This window comes from Phocoena sinus, chromosome 9 (assembly GCF_008692025.1).
Source record: "Phocoena sinus isolate mPhoSin1 chromosome 9, mPhoSin1.pri, whole genome shotgun sequence".
Lineage (NCBI taxonomy): Eukaryota > Metazoa > Chordata > Mammalia > Artiodactyla > Phocoenidae > Phocoena > Phocoena sinus.
Window position 1 is genome coordinate 44671035 of NC_045771.1, and position 15679 is coordinate 44686713.

General features: G+C 37.3%; 1 protein-coding gene across 8 annotated transcripts in view; it reads left to right on the forward strand.

The window, feature by feature from the left end:
* The window catches only part of KBTBD2 (kelch repeat and BTB domain containing 2), a 73115-nt gene that overhangs the window by 49140 nt on the left and 8296 nt on the right, over window positions 1-15679 (forward strand). For 6 of the 8 annotated variants that reach the window (XR_004351348.1, XM_032642367.1, XM_032642364.1 and 3 more), the window contains 2 exons: window positions 9234-9746; window positions 14894-15059. Coding sequence is in view for 5 of the 8 variants with exons in the window: in XM_032642367.1 (XP_032498258.1) it covers window positions 9577-9746; window positions 14894-15059 (336 nt within the window). In the remaining 3 variants the exon portion in view is untranslated. Of the gene's footprint in view, window positions 1-9233; window positions 9747-14893; window positions 15060-15679 lie in introns of those variants that run through there. The other 2 variants (XR_004351347.1, XM_032642370.1) reach the window with 1 other exon arrangement.

Sequence of the window (15679 nt, forward strand, 5' to 3'; positions counted from 1 at the left end):
ATATTTACTATCTGGGAAATATTTTCTTCTGCTGTTGTGATTGAAAAAAATCATTGATTTGGTGGAAAATGAAATCCCATTGAAAAGGTTAAGGTCAGTTTTGCTTTAGTCTATACTTATCCAGCTTTCTTAAGTCTATGTAGAGCTGAGAAGAAAAGAGAAAAGTGATATCCAAAATAAAAGGACATACTACACTCATATAATTATTCTATCACAGATGGTGTCTCCTTTATGTTCTTGTTTAATTTTTTAAAAGTGAGATAACTTATTATTCATAATGTAGAACAGAAGCTTATTCTTGTGACCTGAATTTAGTTAGGGTACTGAGCATAACTAACTTGATGGAGCCATGTAGTTTTTTCAGTATAGTTGGAAAGGAGGAACACAAGGAAATAGACCTAGGCTCTGAATTTGATTAGAGTAGAGGAAGCTGCACTGAAATTTATCAAACTTGATACATTATTTAAAAGGCAAGGTATTTGGTCTTTTTTTTTTTTTTTTTCCCTTTGGCTGCATTGGGTCTTCGTTGCTGCACACGGGCTTTCTCTAGTTGTGGTGAGCGGGGGCTACTCTTCGTTGCGCTGCCGCGGGCTTCTTCTTGCAGTGGCTTCTCTTGTTGTGGAGCACGGGCTCTAGGCGTGCAGGCTTCAGTAGTTGCGGCGTGTGGGCTCAGTAGTGGTGGCTCTCGGGCTCCAGAGCGCAGGCTCCGTAGTTTTGGTGCATGGGCTTAGTTGTCCTGCGACGTGTGGGATCTTCCCAGACCAGGGCTCTAACCCATGTCGCCTGCATTGGCAGGTGGCTTCTTAACCACTGCGCCACCAGGGAAGTCCAGTTGTTTGTCTTTTAATTGATGCTTGTCACGACTCCAAAAATTTCTGTTTGTGTAGTGGTTGACAATCAATCTGAAGATCAGGTGGTCTTCCAAACATTCTCAACTGTCAGGGTTGTTTTGGTAACTTGAAAGCAAAGTATTTCTGGCACCAATATTTTGTCCTCCCTAAGGAGAAACCTGTTTTCTCACTGAAATGAAGAAAGGCTTGTTTTATGACTGGTATCATTTAGTTTTTCTGCATGGGCATCAGCCTTCTCAAGGTTAGTCTTTGTTGGTACTAGTTTGTTTCATGATTTGTACCATCAAAATACTCCCTAAAATCTTTGAATAAATTTCTCTTATCTAAAATATCATTCACCCAGCAGGAAAAGAGAACTGTGTTTGAGTGCTGAGACCTTGTAATTGGGACCCTTAGACCTGTATAGGTGTGAAGTTTTGAAAGTCGGTAAAGTACTACAAAAAGCTTGACCAGTGAGTGCGTTAATAAAAGTAATTGCAAATTTTTTTGCACACAGTAGTACTGTTGTGTGTCAGGCAGCACTGTTCCAAGCTCTTCATAGAACTCATTTAATCCTTAGTCCATTGAGAAGAATTCTATTTTTATCCCCCATTTTACAGATGAGCATACTCATGACAGAAAAAGGTCACACAACTAGTAAGTTGCAGAACTGGGATTTCAACCCAAGTAATTTGGCTCCACAGTTCACGCTCTTAACTTTTTGGCAATACATGAAATTCAGAATGCCCTGGATTCTTTCTAACAAAAGTTTTCGATCTTCTGTATTGAGATTTGTAGCACTGGAAGATGGAGCATCACCTAAGTTAATATACAGCTTGAAAATGCTTCATACAGATGATAACCTGTAGCCCACTGCCCTTCCTTTTTATCACTGTTTTATCCTTACTGTGTAATTTTTGTGCAGTCCTTGTCTGCAGCCTCCTCCCCATCTTTTTATCCTTCCTCATTTCACATATACAGCTCAGTTAATTGCTGAGCAGCCTCATATTCACAATCAGTAGTCATTTAATCCTTTATTCTTTCCTTTATCCTCCAGGTCTTCCCTGTATAACATTGGAAAAGCTTGTTTTGTATCTGTTTGAGTTTCTATAGCTACTCTGTGGAAGGGCACTACAAATGACACACCTGTGGGAATGAAAACTAGATTTCAAAGTGAAGTTAGACACATCTGCTTCACCTAATAAAAAACCACTACCATCAACCTCTGAAACCTGTGAAAGTATTTGGAATTATTATTTTTTTTTTTTTTGTTTGTTTGTTTGTTTGTTTTGGTTTTTTGCGGTACGCGGGCCTCTCACTGCCGTGGCCTCCCCCGTCGCGGAGCACAGGCCCCGGACGCCCAGGCCCAGCGGCCACGGCCCACGGGCCCAGCCGCTCCGCGGCACGCGGGATCCTCCCAGACCGGAGCACGAACCCGCGTCCCCCGCATCGGCAGGCGGACCCCCAACCACTGCGCCACCAGGGAAGCCCCTGGAATTATTTTTTTTAATTTTAATATTTCACACCTTTTTCTAATTAATCTTGATTCCTGTTCCTTGAATATCAGTATTTAGATCCTATAAAATTTATTATTACTATTATTTTTAAATTATGAGTATTATAGTAGCATTTACTTTGTGTAAATTTTCTTTGCAGATACACTTTTGGGCATATTTTAGCTTTTGCAGCCTAAGGACTTCGACAGTTTTTTTTATAGGAAAGTGAAGTGAGGATTTCAGACAACCAGCGTAAACTTCTGGAGTACAACTGACCCTTGAACAACTCGCTCGGGGTTGGGGCGCCAACCCTCCTAATACTAGAAAATCTGCATGTAGCTTATAGTCAGCCCTCCAAATTCTATGTTCATCCATGTCTGTGGTTCCGCATCTGAGGATTCAACCAACTGCAGATCGTGTAGTGCTGTAGTATTTACCATTGAAAAAAACTGGACCTGTGTAGTTCAAACCCCTGCTGTTCAAGGGTCAGCTGTACAGGTACTTTGAAAGTTGGATATTTCTACAGTTTGATTCTATGGTGAAAATGAAAAACACGTTAGCTCTGTGAAAATTTACTTTATAGTCACATTGATTATTCAAAGGGAGGAAAACCTATTGAAATAACTTTCCATAAGAGGTGTTTCAGATTTTTAAGTAGAATTGTATATATTGATATGGATTGTTGACTGATTTAATCCTAATGACCATTTAATAACAGAATGTTTGTTTTGAAACTGTTTTGTGTGGTGGAATTCACTCAGTAGAACCTTGGAGGCTTGGGTATCCTAGAGCAGCGGTCTCCAACCTTTTTGGCACCAGGGACTGGTTCCATGGAAGACAGTTTTTCCACGGGCGGGGGTGGGGTGGGGAGGCGATGGTTCAGGCGGTAAGGCTGCCCTCTTGCTGTGTGGCCAGGTTCCTAACAGGCTGGGGACCAGTACCAGTCTACGACCCGAGGATTGGGGTCCCCTATCCTAGAGAAAATGTTAGGATCAAAGTTTTGGCTTTTCCTTTTTTTCTCCCAATCTCAAGCAATTTATAAATTTTCTGTTCTTACAGGAAGCTCTTAGATATAAAAATAAGTTGGTCTTTGTTCTGTACTTATTTGCAGGAAGTCGGTAAAAAGGAAAGGATCTCATCCTATGTATAGCATTCTAACCTTATTCATTGCTGTTATTCTCTGCTACCAAACAGATCAATCAAAAATATTGAATTGAGCGCAGAACTTAGAAAAAAAGTAAGAATGTGCATAGTTTTAATGCCAGAGTACATTGTACTTTATTAGATTCTGAACTTTATTATATTGTGTTTGTATGACGCCCATTTAATTCTTATTCTAGTTGGTTTGTTTCACTGTGGAATATGTTCTAACAACCAGCTTTAAAATACAGGACTTTAAAAAAAATAATAAAATACAGGACTTTTCTATTAATCTTGAGGTGCCTGGTACCAGGAAATGTGGCAAGTAATAGTGGTTTCCCAGTCTTTGGCCCTTGGTTCATCTCATGAATCCATGTGTTCACTAAATGTCTTTACACATTGTCTTGTATACATCTTCTATTTTTCAAATGTATGTAAATATGTTGTAGTTGATAAAAAAAAAAAGAGAAAGTGTTTTTGACTCTAAAATAGTTTTTTCTCATTGTGAGTTTTTCCCAGCAGATTATCTTTAGGAAAAAAGTCCTTTTTTTCTAAGCTTAATAAAGGATACTCACATTAGATTAAAAAAAAAAAGTGTTTCAGAAGTCCACTGAGCCTGTAGTAAGTGGGGAAAGCGGTTGTGTGATTAGGTAAGAGACATTAAAATATTTCAGTTGAAACGTGGAATATATACAGGTTAGATTAAGAATTATATTTAGGACTTACCTGGTGGCGCAGTGGTTAAGAATCCGCCTACCAATGCAGGGGACACGGGTTCAAGCCCTGCTCCAGGAAGACCCCACGTGCCGCGGAGCAACTAAGCCTGTGCGCCACAACTACTGAGCCTGTGCTCTAGAGCCCGTGAGCCACAACTACTGAGCCCGCACGCCTAGAGCCGGTGCTCCACAAGAGAAGCCACCGCAATGAGAAGCCCGCGCAGCGCAACGAAGAGTAGCCCCCGCTCGCCGCAACTAGAGAAAGCCCGTGTGCAGCAACGAAGACCCAACACAGCCATAAATAAATAAATAAATTTATAAGAATTTTATTTAATTCAACTTTCAAGCATTTGAGGTTTGTGCGTTTTCCTTGTTCGTGTGCTCTGAAGGAAAAACGATCTTCTAGGAAAAACAGCTTGAGATATGTATTTTTGTCACTGATCAAGAAACAGCCTGAAGCAGAGATTGGAACATTTGGCCAGCAGTTTGTTTTTGTAAATAACATTTTATTGAAATAGTCATGTCCATTTATTTACAGGTTGACTTTTGCTGCTTTCAGGCTACAGTAGATTAAGCATTTGCGACAGAGACCTTAATGGCTTGCAAAGCCTAAAATATTTTGTCTTTATGATTAGAAAAGAGAGTAGTATACCTTTTGAAAGTTTGGGTTTTTTAATTAAATAATCATTGCATATGTTAACAAAATTCAGAAGGTTTAAATAGGTCTTCAATAAGTTTTTCCTTCCTCTGCAGTGTGAACCACTGTTAGCAATGGGGACAAGTGCCAATTGCCTCCTTTCCTCGTTTTACTTGTGCTACAATTGTTCTTATGGTAAAGAATAAAATTTTCTTATATTATGTCTCTATCAAAAGTTTGGAAATGAAAGAGCACGACAGCTAGATTTTATTCATTTGCCTGCCTCTTTTTGTTTTTGAGTTTGTCTAGAATAATTGGTTTTTAAAACACCCTGTTTTTAAATGATAGTCGTGTATTGGCTGTAGTAAGAGCAAATGCACTTGGTGTCTTGGAGCTCTAGTGGTTGGCAACTCTCAGTCTGAGTCCTTAGAGTACAATACAACGACCAGCCCTTAGTAAATACTCAGACATTTGTTGAGTTAAATTTAAGTAGCCATTAATTTATAATAGAAAATTAAGTAAACAATTTCATTGATACCTGAGAATTACTAAGCCTGAGGATGCTAAATTCTACAGACAACAGGGAGTATGACTTTTGTTTTTTTGAAACTAATTTTAGGTATAACACAGAATGATATATGGTACAATATATTTATTAAAAAGGGAAAATTCATAAAATGAGTCAAATCATTGGTTATTAAGTAATATAGTACAGACATTGTGAAATGTTTCAGAGTATGTAGGATATTGATTTTAAGGTTTTTTTTTTTCTGGAACAAGTTGGGAAATTAAGTTTTAGGAGAGAAGGAATCTTGTTATAAAAAATATGTTATGGGCATTTAAGGTGGTTGTTGTTGATCATCTTAAACTTTGCCATTTTTCCCATTTTTATTTAATACATTTTGAAGTCTGTGTTCCCAGAGAAGGGACACTGAATTTTATTTTGGATTGTACTAGACACAGATCAGTTTAAATTAAGTTTACTTAATACGATGTCTGAATGACTTTTTCTGCCTATTTTAATATTAAGATATCATAAATAAAAATTACTTTATTAGGAAGAAATGTACCCTAGATTTCAAAGGAAAGGCTGGGAATAGGGTGTATAAAGCAGTGACAATGAGATTATATAAAGTTGGCTCGCCATGTAGTATTCTAAAAGCAGACTTCAGTTTTAATACAGTTTTATGCATATGATAAAAAGAAATCAAATCTAGTAAAACTGAGACAAATTCAATGGGGCTCAAAAAAGTCACTGCAAAAAAATCAGGTCATAGTATGAGGTCAGAGGAATGACCAGAGTGAACCTGTACAGCTACCCTGCAAGGAATTCTGGAGTCTAATCTAAATCCATCCCTGCACTGGCCACCAGTTCCTGTCACCTGGTTTAAATATGGATGGGGGGCTTCCCTGGTGGCGCAGTGGGTAAGCATCCACCTGCCAGGGGACACGGGTTCGATCCCTGGCCCAGGAAGATCCCACATGCTGCGGAGCAGCTAAGCCTGTGCACCACAACTGCTGAGCCAGTGTGCCACAACTACTGAAGCCCATGTGCCTAGAGCCTGTGCTCCACAGCAAGAGAAGCCACCGCAATGAGAAGCCCGTGCACCGCAACGAAGAGTAGCCCCCGCTCGCCGCAACCAGAGAAAAGCCTGCACGCAGCAATGAAGACCCAACACAGCCAAAAATAAAGTAAAATAAATTTTAAAAAATAATAATAAATAAATATGGATGGGGACAATTTTGGGTCCTGCAGCTGGGGTTAGGACTTACAGTCTATTAATACATGCATTTCTGTAAGATAAATTTTTAGAGGTAGAATTGAGTTATTAAGCATTTTCAATGCCAAATATATCTTCTATAATACTTAATTTGCAATCTGAAATTCAAAAACCTCTTAAAATGAAGTTAAAAATTTTTTTTTTTGCAAAACTTGACCTGAAGTAACATAAGACTGTATATAGTATTATTTTTCACACTGTGCATATTTCCCTCAGTGAGAATAGTAGGATGTTCAGTTCTGGAGCTCTGCCCCAGACCCTTTGTAATACATGATATATGTACCACATTACCTCTGTAAGATCTGAAAAATTCTAAATTCTAGAACACAGCTGGCTCCAAGAGTTTGTTTTTGTTTGTTTTTGTCTGCATTGTGTCTTCGTTGCTGAGCGCTGGCTTTTCTCTAGTTGCAGCGAGCGGGGGCTACTCTTAGTTGCAGTGTGTGGGCTTCTCATTGCTGTGGCTTGTCTTCGTTGTGGAGCACGGGCTCTAGGCACGCGGGCTTCAGTAGTTGTGGCGCGTGAGCTCTAGAGCGCAGGCCCAGGAGTTGTGGCACACAGGCTTAGTTGCTCCACGGCATGTGGGATCTTCCTGGACCAGGGCTTGAGCCTGTGTCCCCTGCATTGGCAGGCGGATTTTTTTTTTTAAGTTTATTTATTTATTTTTGGCTGCATTGGGTCTTCTTTGTTGGGTCTTCGTTGCTGCACATGGGCTTTCTCTAGTTGTGGCAAGCAGGGGCTACTCTTCGTTGTGGTGCGTGGGCTTCTCATTGCAGTGGCTTCTCGTTGCAGAGCTCGGGCTCTAGGCGCGCAGGCTTCGGTAGTTGTGGCACGCAGTCTCAGTAGTTGTGGCACGCAGGCTCAGTAGTTGTGGCGCACGGCCTTAGTTGCTCCGCGGCATGTGGGATCTTCCTGGACCAGGGCTTGAACCTGTATCCCCTGCATTGGCAGGTGGATTCTTAACCACTGCATCACCAGGGAAGTCCCAAGGGTTTTGATTAAGGGCTTATGTGTATGTATCAACTTATATTCCTCTGTAAGAATGCTCGTTTTCCAACACCCTCACTAACACTGGGCCTTGCTGCATTATTAATATGTGAAAATAACCAGTGATTTTAGGTATTATTAGCTTTAGAGGTTATAGTAGTAAACTTAGATTTATAGTGTAACTTTCATATTTGGAAGAGTAAAGTCATTACCTTAAATGACCCAAAGTCTCTGCCTTTGCACCTATTTTAGTTGCTTCCATATAGTTAACTTGGCTGGAAATTTGACAGTCTGCGTCAGGTTTGCAGTTCATGTAATAGTATAGTTTGGCAGGAAGTACAATGTGATCTTCTCTTTGACATATGGATGATATTTTTGTGAGAAAAAGTATTAGTGGTTCCAGTGATGGTCAAATATATTTATAGGTTTCATGTCAACAGCACTTGACTTTCTGATTATGGAGCTAAGAGTCATCTAATTAGGAAATAGGTGATAGTTTTTAACTGTTATTAGCACTGTATATTCTATATGTTTTTCCTGATTTGTAATTCCTTTGCCATATGTTGTAAATACTGATTTCTAAATAACATTTTAAATTAAACTTTAATGCAGCTGGAATTTCTTTTGATGAATGGTATGCAGTATGACTAAAACTTAGGTGGGTTTTTTTTTTCCTTCAGTGGGTAACCAGTTGTTCCAACGTTATTTGTTGAAATAACCCAATCTTCTAGTTTGAAATGACTTGTTTATCATATCTAATGTTTTTTTTTAACATGGATGTATTGTATTTACTTATTTACCTATTGTATTTATTTATTTTTGTTTACTTGGGTTTATTGTAGAATTGTAATACATTTTAATATTTGTTAAGAGTATGAGGAAAAACTTGTCCTTCCTTCCCCTCAGATATCTTGGCAGTATTTGTGAATTCTTCCAGATGAATCTTCTGCAAGTTGGATTTGTATTAAATTTACACATTTTGAGAACATTCATATCTGTATAGTATGAAGTCTTCATGTAGGAATACATTCCTCTATTTTATCATGTTTTATGTTTCATTTTTCAGTAAAATTGTATGTTCTTATAAAGATTTCTAGGAAGGAACCACTGTACAGAGAGATATGTTGTATTTATCTCCGTTACAGGATTGAACTGCAAATTTTATAATATAGTTTATGCTTTGGAAATAAACAAATTCAATCTATTTATCTCATAGTTTAAGTAATTTAAATATAAAGGCTGTGTGAATTATACTCCCCAAATGAGAATCTCCTTGCAAGAGAAAGGGTTTTTTTTTTTTCTCTTAAATTACAGTCATGTATTGCCCCTAAACAAATAAGTAGGAGATTTGGCTTTGCTGGTAATTGAAATTATTTATTTTTAAAGAACTTTTTAAAAAATGTATGCTTATTGATGTGTTCCTTATTTTCTAGAATGTTTATATTTTGTATAGAAGGCAAAAAATTAACTTAAAACCACAAATGTAATAAACTTGTTAAATGTCCCTTTTCTCATGTTTCATTTTTATGGTAATGTCTAAAGTTGAACTTCAAAAAAATATAATTCATATTTAAGTCTGCGATTTTAAACATTGTATTCTAAAAATGTACTGACCTAGATACTCTAACTGAACTTTTTTTTCTTTTTAGTTACTCCAGAGGATCCACAGAACATAGGATGTTGCCACAAAATCTACCTCGTGTGTTATTCTCTTTCACTCATGAGTTGAACAACAGTTACAAATTTGAGCAAGATATCTGCAGACTGTGTTGAAAAACTCTGAAGAACCTAATTAACACAGGATGACCTGGTAGTGATTCTAAGCCTAAAAAGATACTGCTCATTAGTGAATGTATCAATCTTGGTTCTGAATGCTGCAGATAACAGCAAGCAGAGTTTCTCCTTTCTTTATTTCTGAAGCATTCACTTGACCTTCCATCAGTAAGACTGATTTTTCTAATCTGTTCCTGGATATATTAATGGAATACAGTCATGTCCACTCAAGACGAGAAGCAGGTCAATACTGAATATGCTGTGTCCTTGTTGGAACAGTTAAAACTGTTTTATGAACAGCAGTTGTTTACGGACATAGTGTTAATTGTCGAGGGCACTGAATTCCCTTGTCATAAGATGGTTCTTGCAACATGTAGTTCTTATTTTAGGTAAGTACTATAATCTTGGTTAGTTTGTAATTTCAAATGCAGAATGTTAGCTTGTTTTAATCTTTTAAACATTATTTAAATTTTTTTTAAAAAGTTAGGTGTCTTAATGTTTTGCTTAAGTTTTCTATTTGGGGGCTTCCCTGGTGGCGCAGTGGTTGAGAGTCCGCCTGCCGATGCAGGGGACCCGGGTTTATGCCCTGGTCTGGGAAGATCCCACATGCCGCGCATCCGGAGCCTGTGCTCCGCAACGGGAGAGGCCACAACAGTGAGAGGCCTGCGAACCACAAAAAGAAAAAAGTAAAAAACAAAAAAATTTTCTATTTGGGTGATATAGTGCTTGTCAAATCACCTCCTTGCGTGTGTAAGTAAGGGGCAGGCGAAATAAGTTTTTACAAAGGATTAAATACAAGAAATTTGTTGAAATCAAGGTAAAGTTTTAATGATGGGGAGGCAAAAAGGTTCAGAATACTATTTTTTCATTGAAAGAAAGAAAAACGAATGGGGTAATTTTCACTTACTCTTAAGATTTTTAAATGTTACATTTAGAAAACAGTCATTGTTTATAAATTTAAGAGTTATAGGAGGCTTAATAATAACTTTTAGAAGATAATTGGTACTGTTTAGACATGTTAAGGACTTTTATTTCCTTTGCAAAAATGAGTTCCTTTACTCACTCTTGGTTTCTTTCATCATTTGTGCTATCGTTTTAGCCGTACCAGACTCCTTGCCAGATTGAAATAGTTAATAATTAATAATGTTTTTGTTCTCTGTGCCTCAGAATTTATAAGTTGATTTACTTATTTGTTTGCTAATTACAAATAAATAAAGCTTAACTTTACATTTTTATGATCTTTTGCAACTTTTAATCTTTTTAAGATAGGTTTCCCTTTATTATGTGTTTCATGGGAGGAAAAGAATTAAGGCGAAGAAATTCCTATATTTGGTCTCTGCCCTTAGGTTGAATTTTTACTTAATATTTGAAAGGGACAGGGAGAATAAAGATGAATGAAATGTGGACCAGTATATTCCTGCTACAATCTTAGCTGGCATAAGTGGAGATCAGCAATGAAAGTTACTTTCTGCTGCTCCTTAGTGGCAGCTGTAGACAGGACAGGTTTAATCTTGACTTTTCAAGGCTAACATACACGAAGGTGTAGAAACTTAACATTCCTTAGTATAACACATCTCATGATGATTCTAGAAGCTAAGGCCCAAATGTCAGTTGCCTTGCTCTGCCTGCCATTGTTTCAGGTTTAGCTGTGGATACTTCATGCAATTTCAGACATTGATTTTCTTATCTTAGGAAGCTGAGCATATTTGCAAACAGTGGTTCTAGAGAATCTAATGGATCTAGAGGATGCTCAGAATCCTCTTGTGCTTCTACAAATAGAGATTCTTGGATTTCAAACCTAGAAATTATGATTCAGTGGGTCTGAGTTAGAGTTTTAGGATTTGTATGTATAAGAGCTTCCCAGATGATTGTGATGGTCAGGTTTTTTTGTTTGTTTTTGTTTTTTCATATTTATTGACTTAGTAGATGGTGTTAGAAATTCAAGGTTATAGATTCAATCAAACCTGGGTCCATTAGTTCTCCCTTTTTAACGGTTATTAATTACAAATTGATTATCCATTATTGGAATGAGCTATATGCTTTAGTTGTGGATTTTCAGATTGATATTTGTAATCATAGAGTAGAATCTTTTGTGGTAATATTTTAGCAGTCATCTTGTGTAACTTTTAAATCTGTGCAGAAAGTCTATCTCCATATTTTCTGAATTGTCATCATCTTTATCAGGAAGTAACATATGGGTTTATGGGTTAGGTATCTTACCTTTTTTTCTTCCTCGCTAAGTCTGTTTTTTATTGTATAGATAAAACACTGTTCTTTAAACAGTAGCCCTGTAGCCCTGAGGTTATTATTTATCTTTAATTGGGTTGGAATTGGTTTTCCTGAAGACCAAGAAATTTAAGTATTTCATTAATGTTACAATCTTAAAAACAACACATTCTCTTTAAGGCTGCTGTTATTAACTTATCACTAACTAGTTCCCTTCTTTAGCATCCTTGGTGTTCTGAGAGAATATATTCTCCCTAAAGCAAATCAGATACTAAGAAGTAGAAATAATAGTAGAAAGAGTAGTCCTATCCATGTTTGGGCTTAAAGCCATCCATCTTTAAAATCCTGTGTCTGGACCAGTTTCATAATCCACAAGACGAAGACACTTATATATTAATTTTCCCTCCCATATATCTCTTTTCTCTGGACTGTGTAGATTATTGTTATTGTATATTCCCACAATAATAACCTGATTTTCTCCCAAGTGTTCTTCAACTGGATTCTGCTTTCAGGTTTGTAGATTTTGGTATCCTTACATATAATGTTGCTATCAATCTTTATCATTAGAAATTTACTATTAGAAATTTTACCTTTTGAAACAGATACATTCCTCCTTTGTAGTTTACCAGTTCCATCCCACTAAGAATCAAAAGAACTTCTGAAATCCAGAGAACCTCTGAAATGGTAGTTTCTTCTTCTTGGTAACATATACACTTCATTTTAGACCCTAAATGAAGGGGATTACTTGAGAATTACTCAACACCTCTTCCACTATGGTAATTTAGCCTCCTATAATATTATGCAATTCAGTATTTACTCTTTCTTTAAAAAGTCTGTTTAAGATTTTTATAATCAAGTTGGCTAGGCTTCTACTAATCTTTGGTCTTCAGGAAGCATAGTTCCTTCACAGAAGTCCATCATTCTGGTGTCATAAACCATAGTCTAGAATAACCAGTCTGAGTGTCATCTGTATAGTCAGCTGTTCCCTTGCCCTACTTCCTCTTCCAAAGTTAACTACCTTCTACTGGCACAGACAGAAAAGCACATGACCCCTAAATCTTGCATTTTTACTCAGAGCTCCTATAGTTCTTTTCAGGTTGCTTTTGTTATTTCCCATTCTCCCGTGTCACACAAGTGAAGCCAGTAGCAACTGGTGTTTTTATTAGTTTCTTGTCACATCTTGGGTATTTTTCAACAGCACTTCCTAATCTCTGTTACTTGGTTGGGTTTATTTATGGCCATTCTGTATTCTTTGGGAGGAAGTTATCAACCACCCTGATTGATGTTTTTGCCACTCTTCCATTCCCTAACTGCCTGAAGTTTAGTTGCTGTTCTTACTGCTCATTCTGAGCTACACTAGAAATCACTAGTGCCTTCCTAATTGCTTTTGCAATGTTTGTTATCCTTGACTCTACCGTTTTTGACACCCTACCTCTCTTGCCCTGAGTAGCATTGTATTGACTGGCTTGTTCTTATTTCTCTGATGAATGTTTCTCAACTTTCTGTCATTCTTTTTTCTTCTAATTGAACTCTACCTCAGGTTGTCATTGGGATTCTGGGTGGGTTTCTTTTAGTTTTTTAGTCTCTCTCAGATAACTTACTTGGCTTTAACACATGTCATTTTGTAGATAATTCACAGTCTTCTGCATTAATGCCTGACCTTCAAAGTTCCAGTTGTATTAAATATGTAACTGATTATTGTATTACTTCCATTTGACTCAGCTGCTCGCACCTCAAATTAAACATACCTAAAATTTAACTCACCTTTTTTGCAAGATTAACTGTTTTCCTTGACCTTATAATTTTTCTCTCAATGGTTAACATTTTTTTCAGGTACTTACTTGAAAATAAACAGCTTTGATTCTTTCCCTGTCTTCTTCCTAGTCTATTCCGTACGTTCAGAAAATCACCAGATCTTACTGGTTTTTTGTAAAAGCTTTTGTATCCATTGCTGCCCACCTAGCTCAGGTGGTTCTTACTTCTAATCTAGATTATTGCAGTAGCCTCAGAACCCTTTTTCCTATCTCCAGCCTTTGGCCGTTGAGGTCTGTCAGTACAAAATATTCATCCTAGAATACATTTTATTATGCTAATAAATCCATGCTGAAAACCCTTCAGTGAACCTTCTTCACTATCTACAATAAAAAGCTCAGACTCGTATGTCTGTGTGTGTGTGTGGTTTTTTTTTTGGGGGGGACATGCTGAGGGGCTTGCGGATCTTACCCCAACCAGGGATTTGAACTCGGGCCCCGGCAGTGAAAGCACTGGGTCCTAACCACTGGACTGCCAGGGAATTCCCTCCTATATTAAAATCCCTCTGTGGGACTTCCCTGGTGGTCCAGTGGTTAAGACTGTGCTGTCCATGCAAGGGGTGCCACTTTGATCCCCTGGTAGGGGAACTGAGAATCTCACATGCCTCACGGCCAAAAATAAAAAGCCCTCTGTGATCTGACTGCCACTTATCTTTCCGATGTTTTTCATGAGCCCTTATGTTCAGCAATGTCACTGGGAAAAACAGTTCTTATGTTCTACCCTGACTCACTATTTTATCCATTTTAAAGCCTTTCTCATCTTCTTGTCCTTGAGGTTGCCCAGGCTAGTTCTTGTGCTACCCACTTATGATCACTATAGGCATTTCTGTACATGCAACAATATTCTTTGTTTTTTTACCTCTTCCATGTATATGGGCATTTTACTTTGTATTCTCCACAACAGTAATTGCCTTTCCAGCATATTTTCCTGCATGTAATTTTTAGGAAACTGTTCTGCATATTTTTAGGAAATCATTTGAGTAAATGAAATTTTTAACGGCTTTATTGAGATCAAGTTTACACACAAATGAATTTTAGTATCTTTACAATTTAATTTGAAACATTTCCATCACTTTGTGCCAATTTACAGTCACTCACTGTTCTTACCCACAGCCCTAGGCAACCACTAATCTCCCTTCTGCCTCTATATATTTGCCTCATATATATTTGTATACACATCATACAGTATGTCTTTTGTATCTGCCTTTTTTCACTGGGCATAATGATTTTGAGGTTTGTGTTGTAGCACGTATAATAGAGTTCCTTTTTATTGCTGAATTCCTGTATGACTATAAGGATTAAATTAGTTTTGATGTTATCACTCAGAATGGCACAGTGGAGTAGTTTGGTATATCTTTGGCACTGGATTATAATTTTCTGTTGTTTCCCTTGAAAGCTTTCCCTATAAGTTGTCCATCAGCAAATACACTAAATAAACATCCCATATTGTCTAGTTTTTCTTTTTAGCCTTACATTTGTTTTCCCCATCTCTACTGTAGGGCCATGTTCATGAGTGGACTAAGTGAAAGCAAACAGACACACATACACCTGAGGAATGTGGATTCAGCCACCTTACAGATAATAATAACGTACGCATACACGGGTAACCTGGCAATAAATGACAGCACTGTAGAACAACTTTATGAAACAGCTTGCTTCCTGCAGGTAAGCAGTTTTTTCAGTCTTATAGCTATGTAATTTTATTGCAGATTTTAGAAGGTAAAACTTTTTAAAATATGTAAGGGAAAAACAATAGGATTTGATCAGCTAATAAACTTAGTTTTATGATGGGAACTTGACTAAAAAGATAGGTGAAAATTTCATATTAGTTTCATAGTCTGCCTAATATACCACAGGATTTAGATTTCAAGTAAAAGAAATTTTTAACAGCATTTGTTAAATTTAAGTGCTTCAGCTTTTTGGCTAGAAGCTTAGATGTGCTAATTTTTGATGGTATTTTCACAGAAAATGTCAAGATTCTTATGGAAGTAATCAAACATAAATGTTCATAATAGCCATGAGACCTCACTGAGCTATTAAGGAGAATTATTTAAACTAAAATAAAAAATGATGATTGATATATTTACATATGATAAGCTATTTCACTGTGTTTCCCCTTCAACTTTTTTCCTTTTTTGGCTGTGCCGCATGGCTTGTGGGATCTTCGTTCCCCAACCAGGGATGGAACCTGGGGCCCCTGCAGTAGAAGTGCAGAACCTCAACCACTGAACCACCAGGGAATGCCCCCCCTTCAACATTTCTTTTAATTTTAAGAGGAATATAAA